General features: G+C 61.7%; 1 protein-coding gene across 2 annotated transcripts; it reads left to right on the top strand.

The window, feature by feature from the left end:
- The first annotated feature begins 1,048 nt into the window (after positions 1-1,048).
- Positions 1,049-14,071, top strand: PITPNM1 (phosphatidylinositol transfer protein membrane associated 1). 2 transcript variants are annotated; one of them, XM_036260253.1, is made up of 24 exons: positions 1,049-1,217; positions 2,100-2,218; positions 3,654-3,868; positions 3,952-4,073; positions 4,272-4,496; positions 5,928-6,254; positions 6,332-6,427; positions 6,508-6,615; positions 7,278-7,339; positions 7,424-7,674; positions 7,989-8,178; positions 8,265-8,372; positions 8,618-8,775; positions 8,858-9,066; positions 9,517-9,687; positions 10,275-10,412; positions 10,555-10,703; positions 10,795-10,905; positions 11,253-11,369; positions 11,620-11,768; positions 11,855-12,004; positions 12,082-12,265; positions 12,555-12,683; positions 13,519-14,071. In XM_036260253.1, exons 2-24 carry the CDS (start codon positions 2,141-2,143, stop codon positions 13,783-13,785), a joined length of 3,714 nt encoding a protein of 1,237 aa, XP_036116146.1. In that variant the 5' UTR covers positions 1,049-1,217; positions 2,100-2,140; the 3' UTR covers positions 13,786-14,071. The 2 variants fall into 2 exon arrangements, with proteins under 2 accessions (XP_036116146.1, XP_036116145.1); XM_036260252.1 differs by having other exon boundaries at positions 10,251-10,412; positions 13,519-14,027.
- Positions 14,072-14,478: the final 407 nt, after the last annotated feature.

The raw sequence follows: 14,478 nt of genomic DNA, 5'->3' as shown, positions 1-14,478 counted from the left end.
CTGCTCAGTCGACAGCCTCCTGCTCTCCATTGACCTTGGGAGGGACCCTGCCCCTGTCTGCCCTCAGTCTTCCCAGCTTTAAGTAGTGGAAAGAGCGCCAGTAGCTGAGAGCCTCGCCTTGCTTCACGTGGCGCCGCCAGGGGGCAGTGCAGGGCCTTGGCCTCCACAGCTGGAGGGCAGTGTCACTAGCCAAGGCCTAGAGGGTTCTACCTCTGGATTAGCTGTGATGCCTGGCAAGGTGGAAATGCCAGTTCGCTTAAGCCACGCCCTCATGCCTTACTACGCTAACAGTCAGCTGAACCAGCCCTCAGAGGCTGAATACGCCCCATCTCTGACTCCTCAGAGAGGAGGCACTGCTGCTTCCTTCCCCCCAGCACCTGCGAAGCAGAGCCAAGGGGAGAAGATAGGCTTCCAGCATGGGTGCTGCCATCCACTGTCCCAGCGCCTTTAGGGGACTGGGTGTGGTCCCACCAGCCCAGCCCACGTATTCTCAGCCTTTGCCCAGGGTCTGGTGGTGGCTGGTTGGCCAGACTTGTGGACCCGGAAGGTATTCGTGGGGCCACATGGAGGGGCTGGTCATAGGAATGACTGCAGGCCTCTGCTTGGGTGTGTAGATAAATGACCCTAGAGGCCTGGGGCGCTGGAATCTCACCCCTTAGGTAGAGGTAAGTCAGAGACCAGCTTCTGGCCAGAATTTGGGGGGAATGCATTTTCCCTGAGTCTCAGCTTTGAGGGGTTGGGAAGAACGGGGGTGGGACCCTGCCATGTTTCCCTAGCACATGGGGAGAGATGGACTAGGTTGGAAACAGAAACCAAGAGTGCTTTGGAGATTCCAAGGAGCACAAAGGTAGTAAAAAGCACCGGCATTTGGAGAACTGCCTCTTCCCCCGCTGCCTTGGGGAAGGAAGGAAGGGGCCGCCCTCCTCCGCTGCGGGCGGGGCTGCGGGGACCCCGCAGGGGTGGGGAGGGCCCGCCGGTCCCAGGAAGGGGGCGGGGCGGCCGCAGTGACGCGGCGGGCGGCGGGCGGCAGGGAGGGACGGCTGGGGCGCCGGAGGGCGAACAGGGAGAAAGGTCGGGGCCATGGGCCGGCGCTGCGGTTCCCGAGGGTCCGGCCACTGCTGGAACCCGAGACCGGGGGTGGGGGCGCTTAGGGCTCAGACCCTTAGCCCGTCCGCCCCCACCCGTGCCCGGTGAGGGGCGCCCGCCCTCAACTAGAGGTGAGCTGGGACGGGCCAAGAGCACGGCGGGGGAGCTGAGGAGCAGAGGGAAGTGGGGACAATGGGGCCTCTCGCCTGCTTCTGGCGGGGTGGTGGGGTACGATGGGTTCCTGCAACGGAACCGGGTCTCGGGTGAGCAAAGAGTCTCTCGGGATTGGAGCCCGTGGGATACCAAGTGGAGCCATTCAGCCCGAAGAGGAGTCAACCCCTGGGAAGGATGATGGGGTCCAGGAGGGATGCTGGGGAGTGGGGAGTCGAGGACTGGGCTGCGGCCAGGGTAGGGAAGGCAGGTCTGGGGGACGGAGGGTTTGGTTAACTGGTCCTGGAAGGCTGGTTCGGGTGTGGGGAACACTGACAGATGCTAATAGGAGGGGCGCACGGGGCTGCTCCGTGGAAAGACACCTGGGGGGATAAGGTTTTAAGTAGACGAAGGGAGTGGGGGACACGGGACCCCACTACTCCAAGTAATGGATGCAGGGGACGGCCCCGAAGGGCCGGTTGTGAAAGGCAGGCCCGGAAGGAGGGGCCCCGGGGACTCCAGGGGGCGGGTCCCCAAGGGATGCTGTTTCCAGGGGGCTTCGAGCACCGCTGGAAAGGCTAGGCTGGCCAGCCCCGCGCCGCCGCTCCGGGGGGCCCGCGTCAGCACGCGGTTGCCATGGCGACGGGCGGGGGGCGGGGGCTGTACCGAAAAGAGGTCAGTGCTCAGCCTAGCTGCGGCTCCGGGCCCCCAGCGGCGCTGGCGGCAGCGCTGGGTTCGCTCCTGCCTCCCCCGTGGCGGGCCCGGGCATGGGGTCCTGCGGCACAAACCCCTCGGCCTGCGCGCGGGGCTCGGGACTGCGCGCCGCCGCCCCGCTCTGACTGCCGCGCCGTGCCCTGCGCCAGGCGGAGCGGAGGCCGCGCGCAGCCGGCTGAGCGCTTTCAGGATGCTCATCAAGGAGTACCACATTCTGCTGCCCATGAGCCTGGATGAGTACCAGGTGGCCCAGCTCTACATGATCCAGGTGAGGGCGGTGGGAAGCGGGAGACCAAGGGGGCCACGCTTCCTGATACTTCATCATACTGCATGCAGGAGCACACAGGCCGCACCTGGAACAAGGGGCTGGGGCTCATCCCCCACCAGTCCTGCTCCAGGGCTTGAAAGGGCTCAGAGGCCAGAGAAGAGAGAGATCTCCCTTCAGATGCAGGGGGAGAGTGTAAAGGCTGTAGGGAAGACAGACAGAAGGGCCTGGCGGTGCCTCCCCACCCCCCAAGTGCTCAGCCCATGTATGATCGCCTTTAATCCTCAGAATCTGTAATCCCATAGAGAGAGGGAGCACATGAGGTAGAAGTGAGAGGCAGGGAGTGAGGAGGGGTCCTAGGTTGTAGAGAAGGCTGGGAGGGCGTCCCTAGAGGGTACAGGATCCTGGCAAGCCCAGGTCAGGGAGATGGGATGAAGATCAGGTACCAAAACTGAAATAGAGGGGCAGGCACGGACCCCAGAGGATAACGGAGGGGGTCTGGGCTTGGGCTGCGAGAAAAAGGAGCACGGGCAGGCTCTCAGGGAGGGGAGAGGGTTGGTGCAAGCCCGCGGGGAGGCCTGCCCCAGATGTGTTCCCCAGAGTTTTAGTATCACAGTCTTCAGGGACAAGAGGGCCAGGATCCAGCCTTAGGGCTGAGTGGGCCAAGTTTGGGCTCCAGAGCTATAAAAGGGCAGGATCTGAGCGCTCTGAAACCATGAGGGGTGTGGCAGGAGCTGGTTGTGGGGTCCCACAGAGAGAGGGGACTTAGGGTCAAGGTCCTCAGAGTGGTGGGGGCCCCTTTTATCCTCCTCAGTTCTCCCAGCCCAGCCTCCTTGCTGCCCCTGAGCCCGTGCAGCATGCTCCCACCTCAGGAGCTTGCGTTGGCTTTTCCTGTGCTTGAATACCCCCCCCCATCCACTCAGCACCCTCCCTCCCCTCCTTGAAGTCATGTTCAGATCTGTCATGTTATCTCCCTGAGGTCTTCCTGACCATCTGTGGAAACTATAATCCCCAAATCAATCCCCCTTACCCCATTCTATGCTTTCTTTTTCCCATAGCACTTACCCCTTCTAACATATCATTTGCTTTATTTCTGTGTGTCTCCCTCCATTAGAATGTAAGTTCCACAAGGGCAGGGGTCTTTTTGCTTTGTCAACATATCCTAATTAACACAATCCTAAACAGTCCCTGGACTAAAGCAGACACTCAGTAGACACTTGAATGACTGAATGAGGACTGGGTTGCAGAGCCCGTGCGGCACTGGACAGTGGCTGTGATCCTGATCCCAGGAGCAGCTGGGACCAGGGTAGGGTTTCAGGGAACTGGGAAGGCTAGGACTAGGGCCATAGAGCTGTTCAGGGGGCCAGGCACAGCTCGGGGTCCCAGGCGCTCAGCCCGGCTGAGCTCCATCCGCATTCTGCTTTGCCCTGGACTACAGAAAAAAAGCCGGGAGGAGTCGAGTGGTGAGGGCAGTGGCGTGGAGATCCTGGCCAACCGGCCCTACACGGACGGGCCCGGTGGCAGTGGGCAGTACACGCACAAGGTGTACCACGTGGGCTCCCACATCCCAGGCTGGTTCCGGGCACTGCTGCCCAAGGCCGCCCTGCAGGTGGAGGAGGAGTCCTGGAATGCTTACCCCTACACCCGAACCCGGTGAGTGGGTGGATGGGCCCGGGGCCATGAGGGGAACAGCCCTGCTGGGCACAGTAGTGACCCTTGGCCTACCCTCTGCCCAGGTACACCTGCCCCTTTGTGGAGAAATTCTCCATTGAAATAGAGACCTATTATCTGCCTGACGGGGGGCAGCAGCCAAACGTCTTTAACCTGAGCGGCGCTGAGAGGAGACAGCGCATCCTGGGTGAGGCCTGGAGCCAGGGGGGACCCTGGACACCCTCTCAGGCCACCTGACACCTTGATGGGCAGCCTCTGACAAGTCCCAGGCTCTCTGGGCCTTGGCTTCCTGTCTTCAGAAGGCTGCCCTGGGGTCCTGAGGCAGGGAAAGGGTGGCAGGGGCTGGAGCGGGCAGGTGGTGCTCAGTGCTGCTGGAACCCCTCAGACACCATCGACATCGTGAGGGATGCTGTGGCTCCAGGCGAGTACAAAGCAGAAGAGGACCCCCGGCTGTACCGCTCCGTGAAGACGGGCCGAGGTCCGCTGGCTGATGACTGGGCACGCAAGGCGGCCCAGACGGGGCCCCTCATGTGCGCTTATAAGCTGTGCAAGGTCGAGTTCCGCTACTGGGGCATGCAGGCCAAGATCGAGCAGTTCATCCACGACGTCGGTGAGCACCCAGCCACGGGAAGTTCTGTGTACCCAGCATGCATCAGCCCCTGTGTTTGAGCCAGGGTGCTCTCAGGCTACATGGGACACAGAAGCGTAAAGCCATCATTTCCATTTGATGTGGTGAGTGCTGAGGAGGGAGCAGCACAGCCTGGCCTGGGGCAGGGCAGATTAGCCTTGAGATTCAGGTGAGAGTGGGGAGCAAGAAGCTGGCGACGACGTGACCCTGAGGCCTAAGATTCTAAACCATTCTGTGCATCAAGTGAGACTCAGAGACCTCCAGGAGGGTCACCAACCTTAAGTGGCAATGTGCTAAGAATAGCAGGCTGAGGCTATGACTCTGATGTCATTCTCTCAGCGACCCTCCTAGCCCCAGCTCCCAGAGACCCATCCTCTGGCCATGGTATCCAGGAGCCCCTGTTTCAGTGCCACCCTAAACCCAACCCCACAGCTCCTGCCTCAGCCCTGCCCCACCTCCCAAGTCTGAGGGCAGGCCAGCTGCAATGAGAAGGACCCCTGGCCTGGAGGGGGGCATCCAGGGGCCTGGGTTCCACTCTCCTACAGACTCTCACAGAACCCCCAGCAAGCCACTTCCCATCTCTGTACCTCAGTTTCCCCTTCTGTGAACAAGGGGGAGTTTGGGCAGATGTTAAGAGCTAAGGTCGGTCACAACATGCAGATTCTTTGCTAATCACTTTTCATGCAAGATCTTTAACACACACAACACCCTCAAGGCAGGACTATTCCCATTTTACAGATGAGGAAGTTGAGCTCAGAGAGTAATACAGGCTCCTTGTCTTACATTTGGAAAAATGCCAAAAGGCACAAGTAAGAAAACTAAAAACACCCACATGTAACTACTCTTAAGATTCTGATATATTTCCCTCCAGAAGTTTATCATTGTTATAATTCAACCATTCTTACTGTATTTCCTAGATACTGAGGTTTCAAGCTTTATTCTGCTTAAGATGAAAATATCTGAATGGGTAATGGGTATCATCTTTCACTACAATCTTCATTAAGTGCGAACGCTTCCATTAACTATTAACACCTTCATTAACCATCAACAATTTCATTAACTGTTAACGCTTAATTGTTAACTCCTCTGAAGAAGTCAGCAGGAAGCCGGATGAAAGAGCGAAAACAAGCATTAGTTCTAGTTTCCTATGGTGTGCGGGTGCAGCCAGCGCTCAGAGTTGGGGTGTCCAGAGGGATAGAAGAGGCAGTGGGCAAGGAGAGAGGTGGGGCAGGAAGACAGACGCCCCAGTTTCCACTCCCATCCCCAGGATACTTGCCCTGCCCTACTTTGCGGCTCTGGGTAGGTGACGTGCCCAGGGGAGCCATTAACTGACCTCGAGGGCTGGGCATGTGGACGTTGAGCAGGGGAACTCGGCGTGGAGAGGGCATTGTTCTGATGCCTGGGTACCTACAGGTCTTCGTCGGGTGATGCTGCGGGCCCACCGCCAGGCCTGGTGCTGGCAGGATGAGTGGACAGATCTGAGCATGGCTGACATCCGGGCACTGGAGGAGGAGACTGCCCGCATGCTGGCTCAGCGCATGGCCAAGTGCAACATGGACAGTGAGGGGCCTGAGGCCCAGCCCTCCGGGAAGCCATGCACTGAGGCCCAGGCTGGGGCCAGCCATGCTGGCACCCCCGATGGGCCCGAGGTCCCCCTGGGCCCCGACGCCTCACCCGATACCAGCTTTGGCAAACAGTGGTCCTCATCTTCCCGTTCCTCCTACTCGTCCCAGCATGGAGGTGAGGCCGAGGCCCTGGGATGGGAGGAAGCGGCCTGCAGGCTGGCTTCCCAGGCTGACCCTGATGTGGCCCTGCAGGGGGCGTGTCTCCTCAGAGCTTGTCTGAGTGGCGCATGCAGAACATTGCCCGAGACTCTGAGAACAGCTCTGAAGAGGAGTTCTTTGACGCCCACGGTCAGCACTGCGGTCCTGGTGCAGGTGGGTGTGTCCCTGAAACGTCTTCCACCCCATGACACAGTCCCTTGTCTCTTCAGAAGGCTTCTCGGACAGTGAGGAGGTTTTCCCCAAGGAGATGACCAAGTGGAACTCCAATGACTTTATCGACGCCTTCGCCTCCCCGACGGAGGCCGAGGGGGTGCCAGGTAAAGATCTGGAATCAGGTTGCCAGCACCCCATATGCAGTGGTGACTTGGGGAACAAGTCAGTCCTGGGTTTAGTGGGGCCCTCAGATGAACGTCAGTCCAGAGGGGTGTCATTGAATGCAGGTGAACGGTGAGTGAGTGACAGGGATGCGGGACGGCTGGAGTACAGTCAAGGTTCAGACAGAGCACAGAGCGTGGAGGAATTCATCCGGAGGCCGGGAAGGCTCCACGTGGGCTGTTGTCTAAGCTGGGCACTGGCTGTCCAACAGCTTCTGTGGCGATGGTGATGGCCTATCCGTGGGCACATGTGGCTGTCAAGCACCTGATTGTGCTCAGCGTGACTGAGGACCTGACGTTTGAATTGTATTTTAATTATTTCCATGTGAAGAGGCACATGTGGATAGTGGCTGCCATTTCGGACAGGGCAGAATTAGGCATTTTCCAGACAAACGGGCATTGTGGGGAGAGGCTTCCCTGGTGGCAGAGGACCGGCACAGACTGAAATAACCTGGGAGAGGTGACTGAGTGACGGTCACAGGAAGGTGGGGGGGGGGGGGGAGTGCCACTCCGGCAGACAGAAGAGCAGGAGGATCTGAAGTGTCAGATGGAGGGACCCCCACAGACCCTTCAGTCTCCTTCACCGACTGTCCCCTGTCCTTCAGACCCCGGAGCCGAGGCCGCCAAAGATACGAGGGACAGGGCCCGAGGACCCAGGGACTCGGAGGTAAGTATGAGCAGTCACCGTGTCACAGTCTGCCCACCCGCCTGCTAGGCCACTGCTGACACCCCGGGCCCCCCCGCCCTGCAGGGCCCAGATGGAGCAGGAGAGCTGGGGGCCGAGGCGTGCGCCGTCCACGCCCTCTTCCTCATCCTGCACAGCGGCAACATCCTGGACTCCGGCCCTGGGGACGCCAACTCCAAGCAGGCGGATGTGCAGACGCTGAGCCTGGCCTTCGAGGCCGTCACCCGCATCCACTTCCCCGAGGCCCTGGGCCATGTGGCGTTGCGCCTGGTGCCCTGCCCACCCATCTGTGCTGCTGCCTATGCCCTGATCTCCAAGTACTGGTCAGGGGTGGAAGGGTGGGGGGTACACAGGGTCCCCAAGGTGCAGAGGTCTACCTGGGGGCTCCATGGACCAGGAAGACCCCATGGTGGGACGGGGAGGAAGCCGGGAAACGGGACACCTTGGCCAGTTGGCCACAGAGCTGGACCTCGGTTTCTAGTCAATGGCTTCATGACAACGGCTTCTGGGTGCTGACGCTGCCCATAGTGGCCCTCGGCACTAGCACTTGCTGGCAGGCCAAGGGGACGTGGAGGGGGAAGTGCAGGGGACACAGGCGCCTACCCACCCACCACACCTCCTCTTCCTACAGCCTGAGCCCCTACAGCCATGACGGCGACAGCCTGTCCCGTTCCCAGGACCACATTCCACTGGCTGCCCTACCGCTGTTGGCCACTTCATCCTCTCGATACCAGGGCGCTGTGGCCACCGTCATTGCCCGAACCAACCAGGCCTATGCCGCCTTCCTGCGCTCGGCTGAGGGCGCTGGCTTCTGCGGGCAGGTCAGGAGCCACGTTGCTTCCGGGGAGCTTGCTGTGGAGCCTCCATGCGCCTGTCCGCCCCTCCTGATGGCGCTGCCCTCACCCAGGTGGTGCTCATTGGAGACGGTGTCGGTGGAATCCTGGGCTTTGACGCACTCTGTCACAGTGCCAGCGTGGGCACGGGGAGCCGGGGCAGCAGCCGCCGAGGGAGCGTGGTCAGTGTGGCTGGACCCTGCCTCCTCAGGAGGGTGGCGTCCCTCCATCTCTAGGGCTCTGCCCCCTGGAACAGGACCTGTGTGCAGACAGGTCCCCTGCTGCCTTGTCCTGTCCCCTCTGGGGCTCTGCCTGCCCACTTTCCTGGACTCCCTGCCCAACATCCAAGCTTCTCTCCTCCTCACTTCCAAATAAGTAGAAAGCATATCTCCAGTCCTAAGGACTTTCTGTCCTCTGTTCCTTTTAGAACAATGAGCTGCTGTCCCCTGAAATTGGCCCAGTGAAGGACCCCCTGGCAGATGGGGTGGAGGGGCTGGGCCGGGCCAGCCCGGAACCCTCAGCTCTGCCCGCCCAGCGTGCCTCCAGCGACACAGCCAATCCTGAACCTGAGAGCTCTCAGAACAGGTGACATTCCTGCCCCATCATCGCCATCGCGGGTTTGTGCTGGGCCGTTGAGGCAGCAGCACTGAGCACCCTTCCCCCACAGCCTGCAGGTGGCCCCCATGACTGCCTCCTCCTCCGGGGAGCCCAGGCGGGCAAGCACAGCCTCCTGCCCACCCACTGCCACCTCTGAGGCTCCCGATGGCCCCATCAGCGCGGCCCGCCTGGACTTCAAGGTCTCTGGCTTCTTTCTCTTCGGCTCCCCGCTGGGCCTGGTGCTGGCTCTGCGAAAAACCGTGATGCCTGCCTTGGAGGGTGAGCCCTCAGGATGGGGTGGGGGCCGCGCGGGCCTTCATCTGCCCCTCCCCCGGCTCCTCGATTCATCTCACCTGAGATGCTGGCCTTGTCGCCATCCCCCACTGCACAGTGCAGTGGCCTAGCTAGAGAAGGGGAACCTGTGGCCCAGAAAGAAGGGACTTGCCAATGCCAAGTTTCCCACAGGGCACCAGGAGGAACTCATGCCCACAGATGCTCTGTGTGAGAAGAGGGTCCAACAAGCATGGGAACCGCTTCATCCTGAACCACCTCAGCAAATTGAAGGCTCTGATCTCTTCTTAGCCAAGAGATCTGTCTCGCTGAGCAGGGCCTGGTGACCTCCCAGGGAGTGCAGTGTGGGAAGCACTGGCTCAGGGTCACACAGCATGTCAGGGTGCTGCCTCCCAGAGCGCCCCGACGAACTGTCTCCCCTTTATCTCCTGGTACCAGTGGCCCACATGCGCCCGGCCTGCGAGCAGATCTACAACCTCTTCCACGCGGCCGACCCCTGCGCCTGCCGGCTCGAGCCCCTGCTGGCCCCCCAGTTCCAGGCCATCGCCCCACTGGCCATACCCCGATACCAGAAGTTCCCCCTGGGAGACGGCACGTCCCTGCTGCTGGGTATGCCCCCACCCATGACAAAGGGGAGGAGGCGGGACCGCACAGGGAGGGATGGGGATAGGCCCCTCACCCAAGGAGACACGAGGCAGTCTCCATAGCACTGGTAACCTGTCGTGTCACCGTCCCCAGGACTAGGCAGCCCCTTGGGGGGTCTGCCCCAGCCCCTTGGGGGGTTTGCATCCCCAAGACTCTCTGACACCCTAAGCCCAGGAGTAGGGGCGCGGTGACGGCTAGACTAGAGCAGGCAGTGACACTGCTATGCCAGTGTGAGCAGCCACCAGTGGGGAAGTGCGGGGGGACACTGTGCCACATGCACTGTGTTCACATATCTGTGGGGCATGTACCTGTGTGTACTTGGCCCCCTGAGACACAGTGGGCCGGCGTTGGGGTGGCGGTGACAAGCATTCTGGCGAGAACGCAGCAGGCCGTTGGGGCGAGCAGTTCGGCCGCCGTCAAGGGCTGGCAGGGAAGCTGTGGAGGTGTGGGGGCTGAGCTGTCCTGGGAGCCCTGGGTGGGAGGGCAGCTTGGCCCAGCCTGCTGCTGAGCTGCCCCTGCTCCCCCAGCTGACACTCTGCAGACCCACTCAGGCCTCTTTCTGGAGGAGCTGGAGATGGTGCCCTCAACACCCACCTCTAGCAGCGGTGCCTTCTGGAAGGGCAGTGAGTTAGGCGCCGAGCCGCAGGCCCAGCCAGCTGCCTCCAGTACCACCAGTGAGGTGGTTAAGAGTAAGCGAGCCCCCCAGCCCCTGAGACACCCCAGTCCCCGGCATCTGCTTTGGAAGCCCCTCCTCCAGCACCCAGCGTCCTAAGGGAGGGGGTGGGCGGCGGGTGGGCGGCCACCCGGACTCACCGCAGGCCTGGCTTGCAGTCCTGGAGCGGTGGTGGGGGACCAAGCGGATCGACTACTCCCTCTACTGCCCCGAGGCGCTCACCGCCTTCCCCACCGTCACGCTGCCCCACCTCTTCCACGCCAGCTACTGGGAGTCGGCCGACGTGGTAGCCTTCATCCTGCGCCAGGTGGGCGGGGACGCGGGGTGGGAGAGGGAACCCAAGGAGGGGAGCTGCGGGCGGGGACCCTGTTCACCTGGCCCAGCCCGGCCCTGTGTAGGTGATCGAGAAGGAGCAGCCGCAGCTGGCCGAGTGCGAGGAGCCGTCCATCTACAGCCCGGCCTTCCCCAGGGAGAAGTGGCAGCGCAAACGCACGCAAGTCAAGATCCGAGTAGGTGCACTGCCCCCTCCAGCCCTGCCTTCCTCCGGATCCCCGCCCCACCCCCTGTGGTCCTGGCCCCGCCCCTGGGGCCACTGGTCTCCTCCCCTCGCCCAGCGAGTTAGGTCTCTGACCGCTCACCCAGCCCAGCTGGTCCTCTGCCTGTGATCATGTCACAGCTCTACCCCCTCGGAAGCAGTCCACACACACAGGGCGGAGGGCTGCAGAAGCACCCACCCCCTGGCCTCGCTCCTGTCCCGCAGCGGCCCCTCCAGCCCCTGCCCCCTCGGGGCGCTGGTCCCTTCCTTCACGGCATCCCCAACACCTGGCTGCACGTTCATGCCATCTTCTCCCGCCAGAACGTCACTTCCAACCACCGGGCCAACGACACGGTGGTGTGCGAGGGCCGCCCCCAGGTGCTGAATGGACGCTTCATGTATGGGCCCTTGGACGTGGTCACACTCACTGGAGAGAAGGTCAGGACACAGGACCTTGGCCCCAGGGGGACCCACCCCCATCAGCTGACTTCGCCCCCAAATGGGTGCTCCCTGCCCTGCCTCCTTTGTCCTCCTTCCACCCCACCCCACCCCAGCTCCTGGCCTGTCAGGTTGAGTGCCCAGCCCCATCCACCCCTAATGACAGGCCTGCCCTGCCCTCTTCCATTCAAAGTCACGGGGTGCCAGAGGTCTCCACCCCATGGACGCTCTGGCCCCCTCCCCCCGACAGGTGGATGTCTACATCATGACGCAGCCACTGTCTGGCAAGTGGATCCACTTTGGCACCGAGGTCACCAACAGCTCAGGCCGCCTCACCTTCCCGGTGCCCCCCGAGCGTGCACTGGGCATCGGTGTCTACCCAGTGCGAATGATGGTCAGGTGAGCACGTGGTGGGCCAGTCCTTTGCAGGGTGGGACGCCACTGAACCTCGCCACCACACTGCTCACATCACCTGTGGACCTCAGGGGCGACCACACCTATGCCGAGTGCTGCCTGACAGTGGTGGCCCGCGGCACCGAGGCCGTGGTCTTCAGCATAGACGGCTCCTTCACTGCCAGTGTCTCCATCATGGGCAGTGACCCCAAGGTGCGCGCCGGCGCTGTGGACGTGGTCAGGTAGGAGCCGCCGCCCGGGCCGCCCTGGAGAGCAGCCCCACCCTGGCACCTGGAGCTGACTGCACTCCACCCTGCAGGCACTGGCAGGACGCGGGCTATCTGATTGTGTATGTCACGGGCCGGCCTGACATGCAGAAACACCGTGTGGTGGCCTGGCTGTCGCAGCACAACTTCCCCCATGGCGTTGTCTCCTTCTGCGACGGCCTCACCCATGACCCGCTACGCCAGAAAGCGACGTTTCTACAGAGCTTGGTGCAGGAGGTGCGGCGGCTGGGAAGGGTCCTGCTTCTGCCCTCTATGTCCGGGACCTTAACCGACGGGAGAGGTCCCTATGGTTCTGCCCTCTCATGCTCCAAGGGGCCCCTATCCTTAGGGCCAACTCAGGAGGTCCAGTTGGTCCTGCCTCCCAGCAGCGCCTGGTGCTGCAGGGCTCTGCCCTACAAACAGCTAGCTCAGCTCCCGAAACTCTCTGACCCAGGGAGCCCGCCAGACCCCGCCCCCAGCCTCATGCCTTGTTCCAGGGGTGGCTGACTGGCCCCATGCACCACAGGTGGAACTGAACATTGTGGCTGGCTATGGGTCCCCCAAAGATGTGGCCGTCTACGCGGCACTGGGCCTGCCCCCTGGCCAGACCTACATCGTGGGCCGCGCCGTGCGGAAGCTGCAAGCTCAGTGCCAGGTAAGGGCCGAGGGAGGACAGGACTGGAGGCCTGGGTCTGAGGCCGTAAGGTCCACCGTGTTAAGAGCCTGAGTGGGGAAGGGGTCCTGGCTAGTTTGGCTCAGCGATTAGTCAGCCTGAGGACCATAGAGTCACAGGTTCAATTCCGGTCAAGGGCGCAAACCTCAGTTGCAGTTTGGTCCCTGGCCCTGGTTGGGGTCATGCGGGAGGCAACCAATCGCATCGATGTTTCTCCCTCTTTCTCCCTCCCACTCTATCTGAAGATAAATGGAAAAATATCCTCTGGACCTGTAGGGGGGCGGCTATGGGAAGGCTGGCTGGTCTCAGGGGACCTGGGCTCCTCCTAGGACAGGGATCATGAGTAGCTTGGGGCTGCTGAGCAGACCAGTATTGATCACTCAGGCTGAAGTGCTGGCCCCACTGTAGCATGGCCCTGGGCAGGGCCTTGACCTTTTTAAGCCCCCGTTTCCCGTCTGTAAAATGGAAATGATAAAATGGCACTGACCTTGACAGCTGTCATGAACATCACGTGACTGACTGCGTGTCAGTGTGCACTGGGCTGGGCACAAAACAAGTGCTAAGTGTTAGCTATTACTACCTCGCCACAGAGAACCTCACTTTCTAGATGAGGAAGTGAGGCCTAGAGAGCAGCAGAGCCAGGAGTAAAGCCGAGGTACCGGCCCCAGCCTGAGGTTCCTCCCCGCCGACAGGAGGCCGGGTCAGGTTCTGCTAGGCCTGGAATGCAGCCAACTCTGTCCAGGAGCTTGGGGAGGGCAGGAGGGCAGTGTGTGGGCCTCAGACCACCATCCCCTCATCCCTGCCCACCTCTGCCCAGTTCCTGTCAGATGGCTATGTGGCCCACCTGGGCCAACTGGAAGCTGGCTCCCACCCTCACGCCCCTACGGGACCCTCGAGGGCCACCCTGGCCAAGAGCAGCTATGGTGGGGCTGCCCCTGTGGACTTCCTCCGCAAACAGAGCCAGCTGCTGCGCTCTAGGGGTCCCAGCCAGGCGGAGCGAGAGGGCCCAGGGACACCACCCACCACCCTGGCCCGGGGCAAGGCCCGAAGCATCAGCCTCAAGTTGGACTGCGGTGAGGCCTAAACTGTGGCTGGACCTGGGTTATTTATTCACACGTTCAGGGGCCCAAGTGACCACGTGTGGGAGGCTGGGGGCCCAGACCTCTGGCCCTGGTCCCCCAACTCCACACCCTGCATCTTTGCCTGCCCCTCAGTATTACTTCCCTTTCACGTGGGGGGACCCAGACCAGGGGGAGGGAGGAGGGAGCAACACGGGCCCAGAGGCTTTTCCAGTGTGTAAACCCATGAAAATAAACACCATGTACCTCCCACTTGATTGCCCACTTGCCTGGTCTCTCAGGGTGGCCAAGCCCACCATTTCCAGTTCGATGGGGACACTGCTGGGCAGAGGGGGTCCAGGAGGAGGCCTGGGCTCCGAAGGTCACGGGGGCTCTGTCTCCCCCTCTACACAAGCAAGACCTTTTTCTGGAGTCAGCCTACCCAGCCCTCCCCACCTGGGCCAGCCTTTCAATTCGCAAGGCCACCCTCAGCCCAGATTTGGCTTCTCGGTGAAACCTCTGCCTCCAGAAGCTGAGACCAGGGCACCACTGGATCAGAGGTTGGAGGCGGGAGGGAGACCATCCCACTCAAGCAGGGACTTCGTCTCCCCCTTAAGCCTGAAGGCTCCTGGGCGCTCAGCTCTGGCCAGCAAGAAACACTTCCCTTGTGGCAGAGATCATCCTCATTTCTCTGAGACACTGAGGCTCAGAGAGGCCTC

Source organism: Molossus molossus, unplaced genomic scaffold, assembly GCF_014108415.1.
Source record: "Molossus molossus isolate mMolMol1 unplaced genomic scaffold, mMolMol1.p scaffold_m16_p_13, whole genome shotgun sequence".
Classification (NCBI taxonomy): domain Eukaryota; kingdom Metazoa; phylum Chordata; class Mammalia; order Chiroptera; family Molossidae; genus Molossus; species Molossus molossus.
Note: the sequence above shows the minus strand (reverse complement) of the source record. Positions and strands in the feature narration are given on the sequence as shown.

Excerpts from the sequence above, each read along its gene's own strand:
- PITPNM1 (XM_036260252.1), top strand. The coding sequence starts at position 2,141 with ATGCTCATCAAGGAGTACCACATTCTGCTGCCCATGAGCCTGGATGAG. Across the intron at positions 4,497-5,927 it reads GCAGTTCATCCACGACGTCG|GTCTTCGTCGGGTGATGCTG; the intron begins GTGAGCACCCAG and ends GGGTACCTACAG. Across the intron at positions 9,688-10,250 it reads CGGCACGTCCCTGCTGCTGG|CTGACACTCTGCAGACCCAC; the intron begins GTATGCCCCCAC and ends CTGCTCCCCCAG.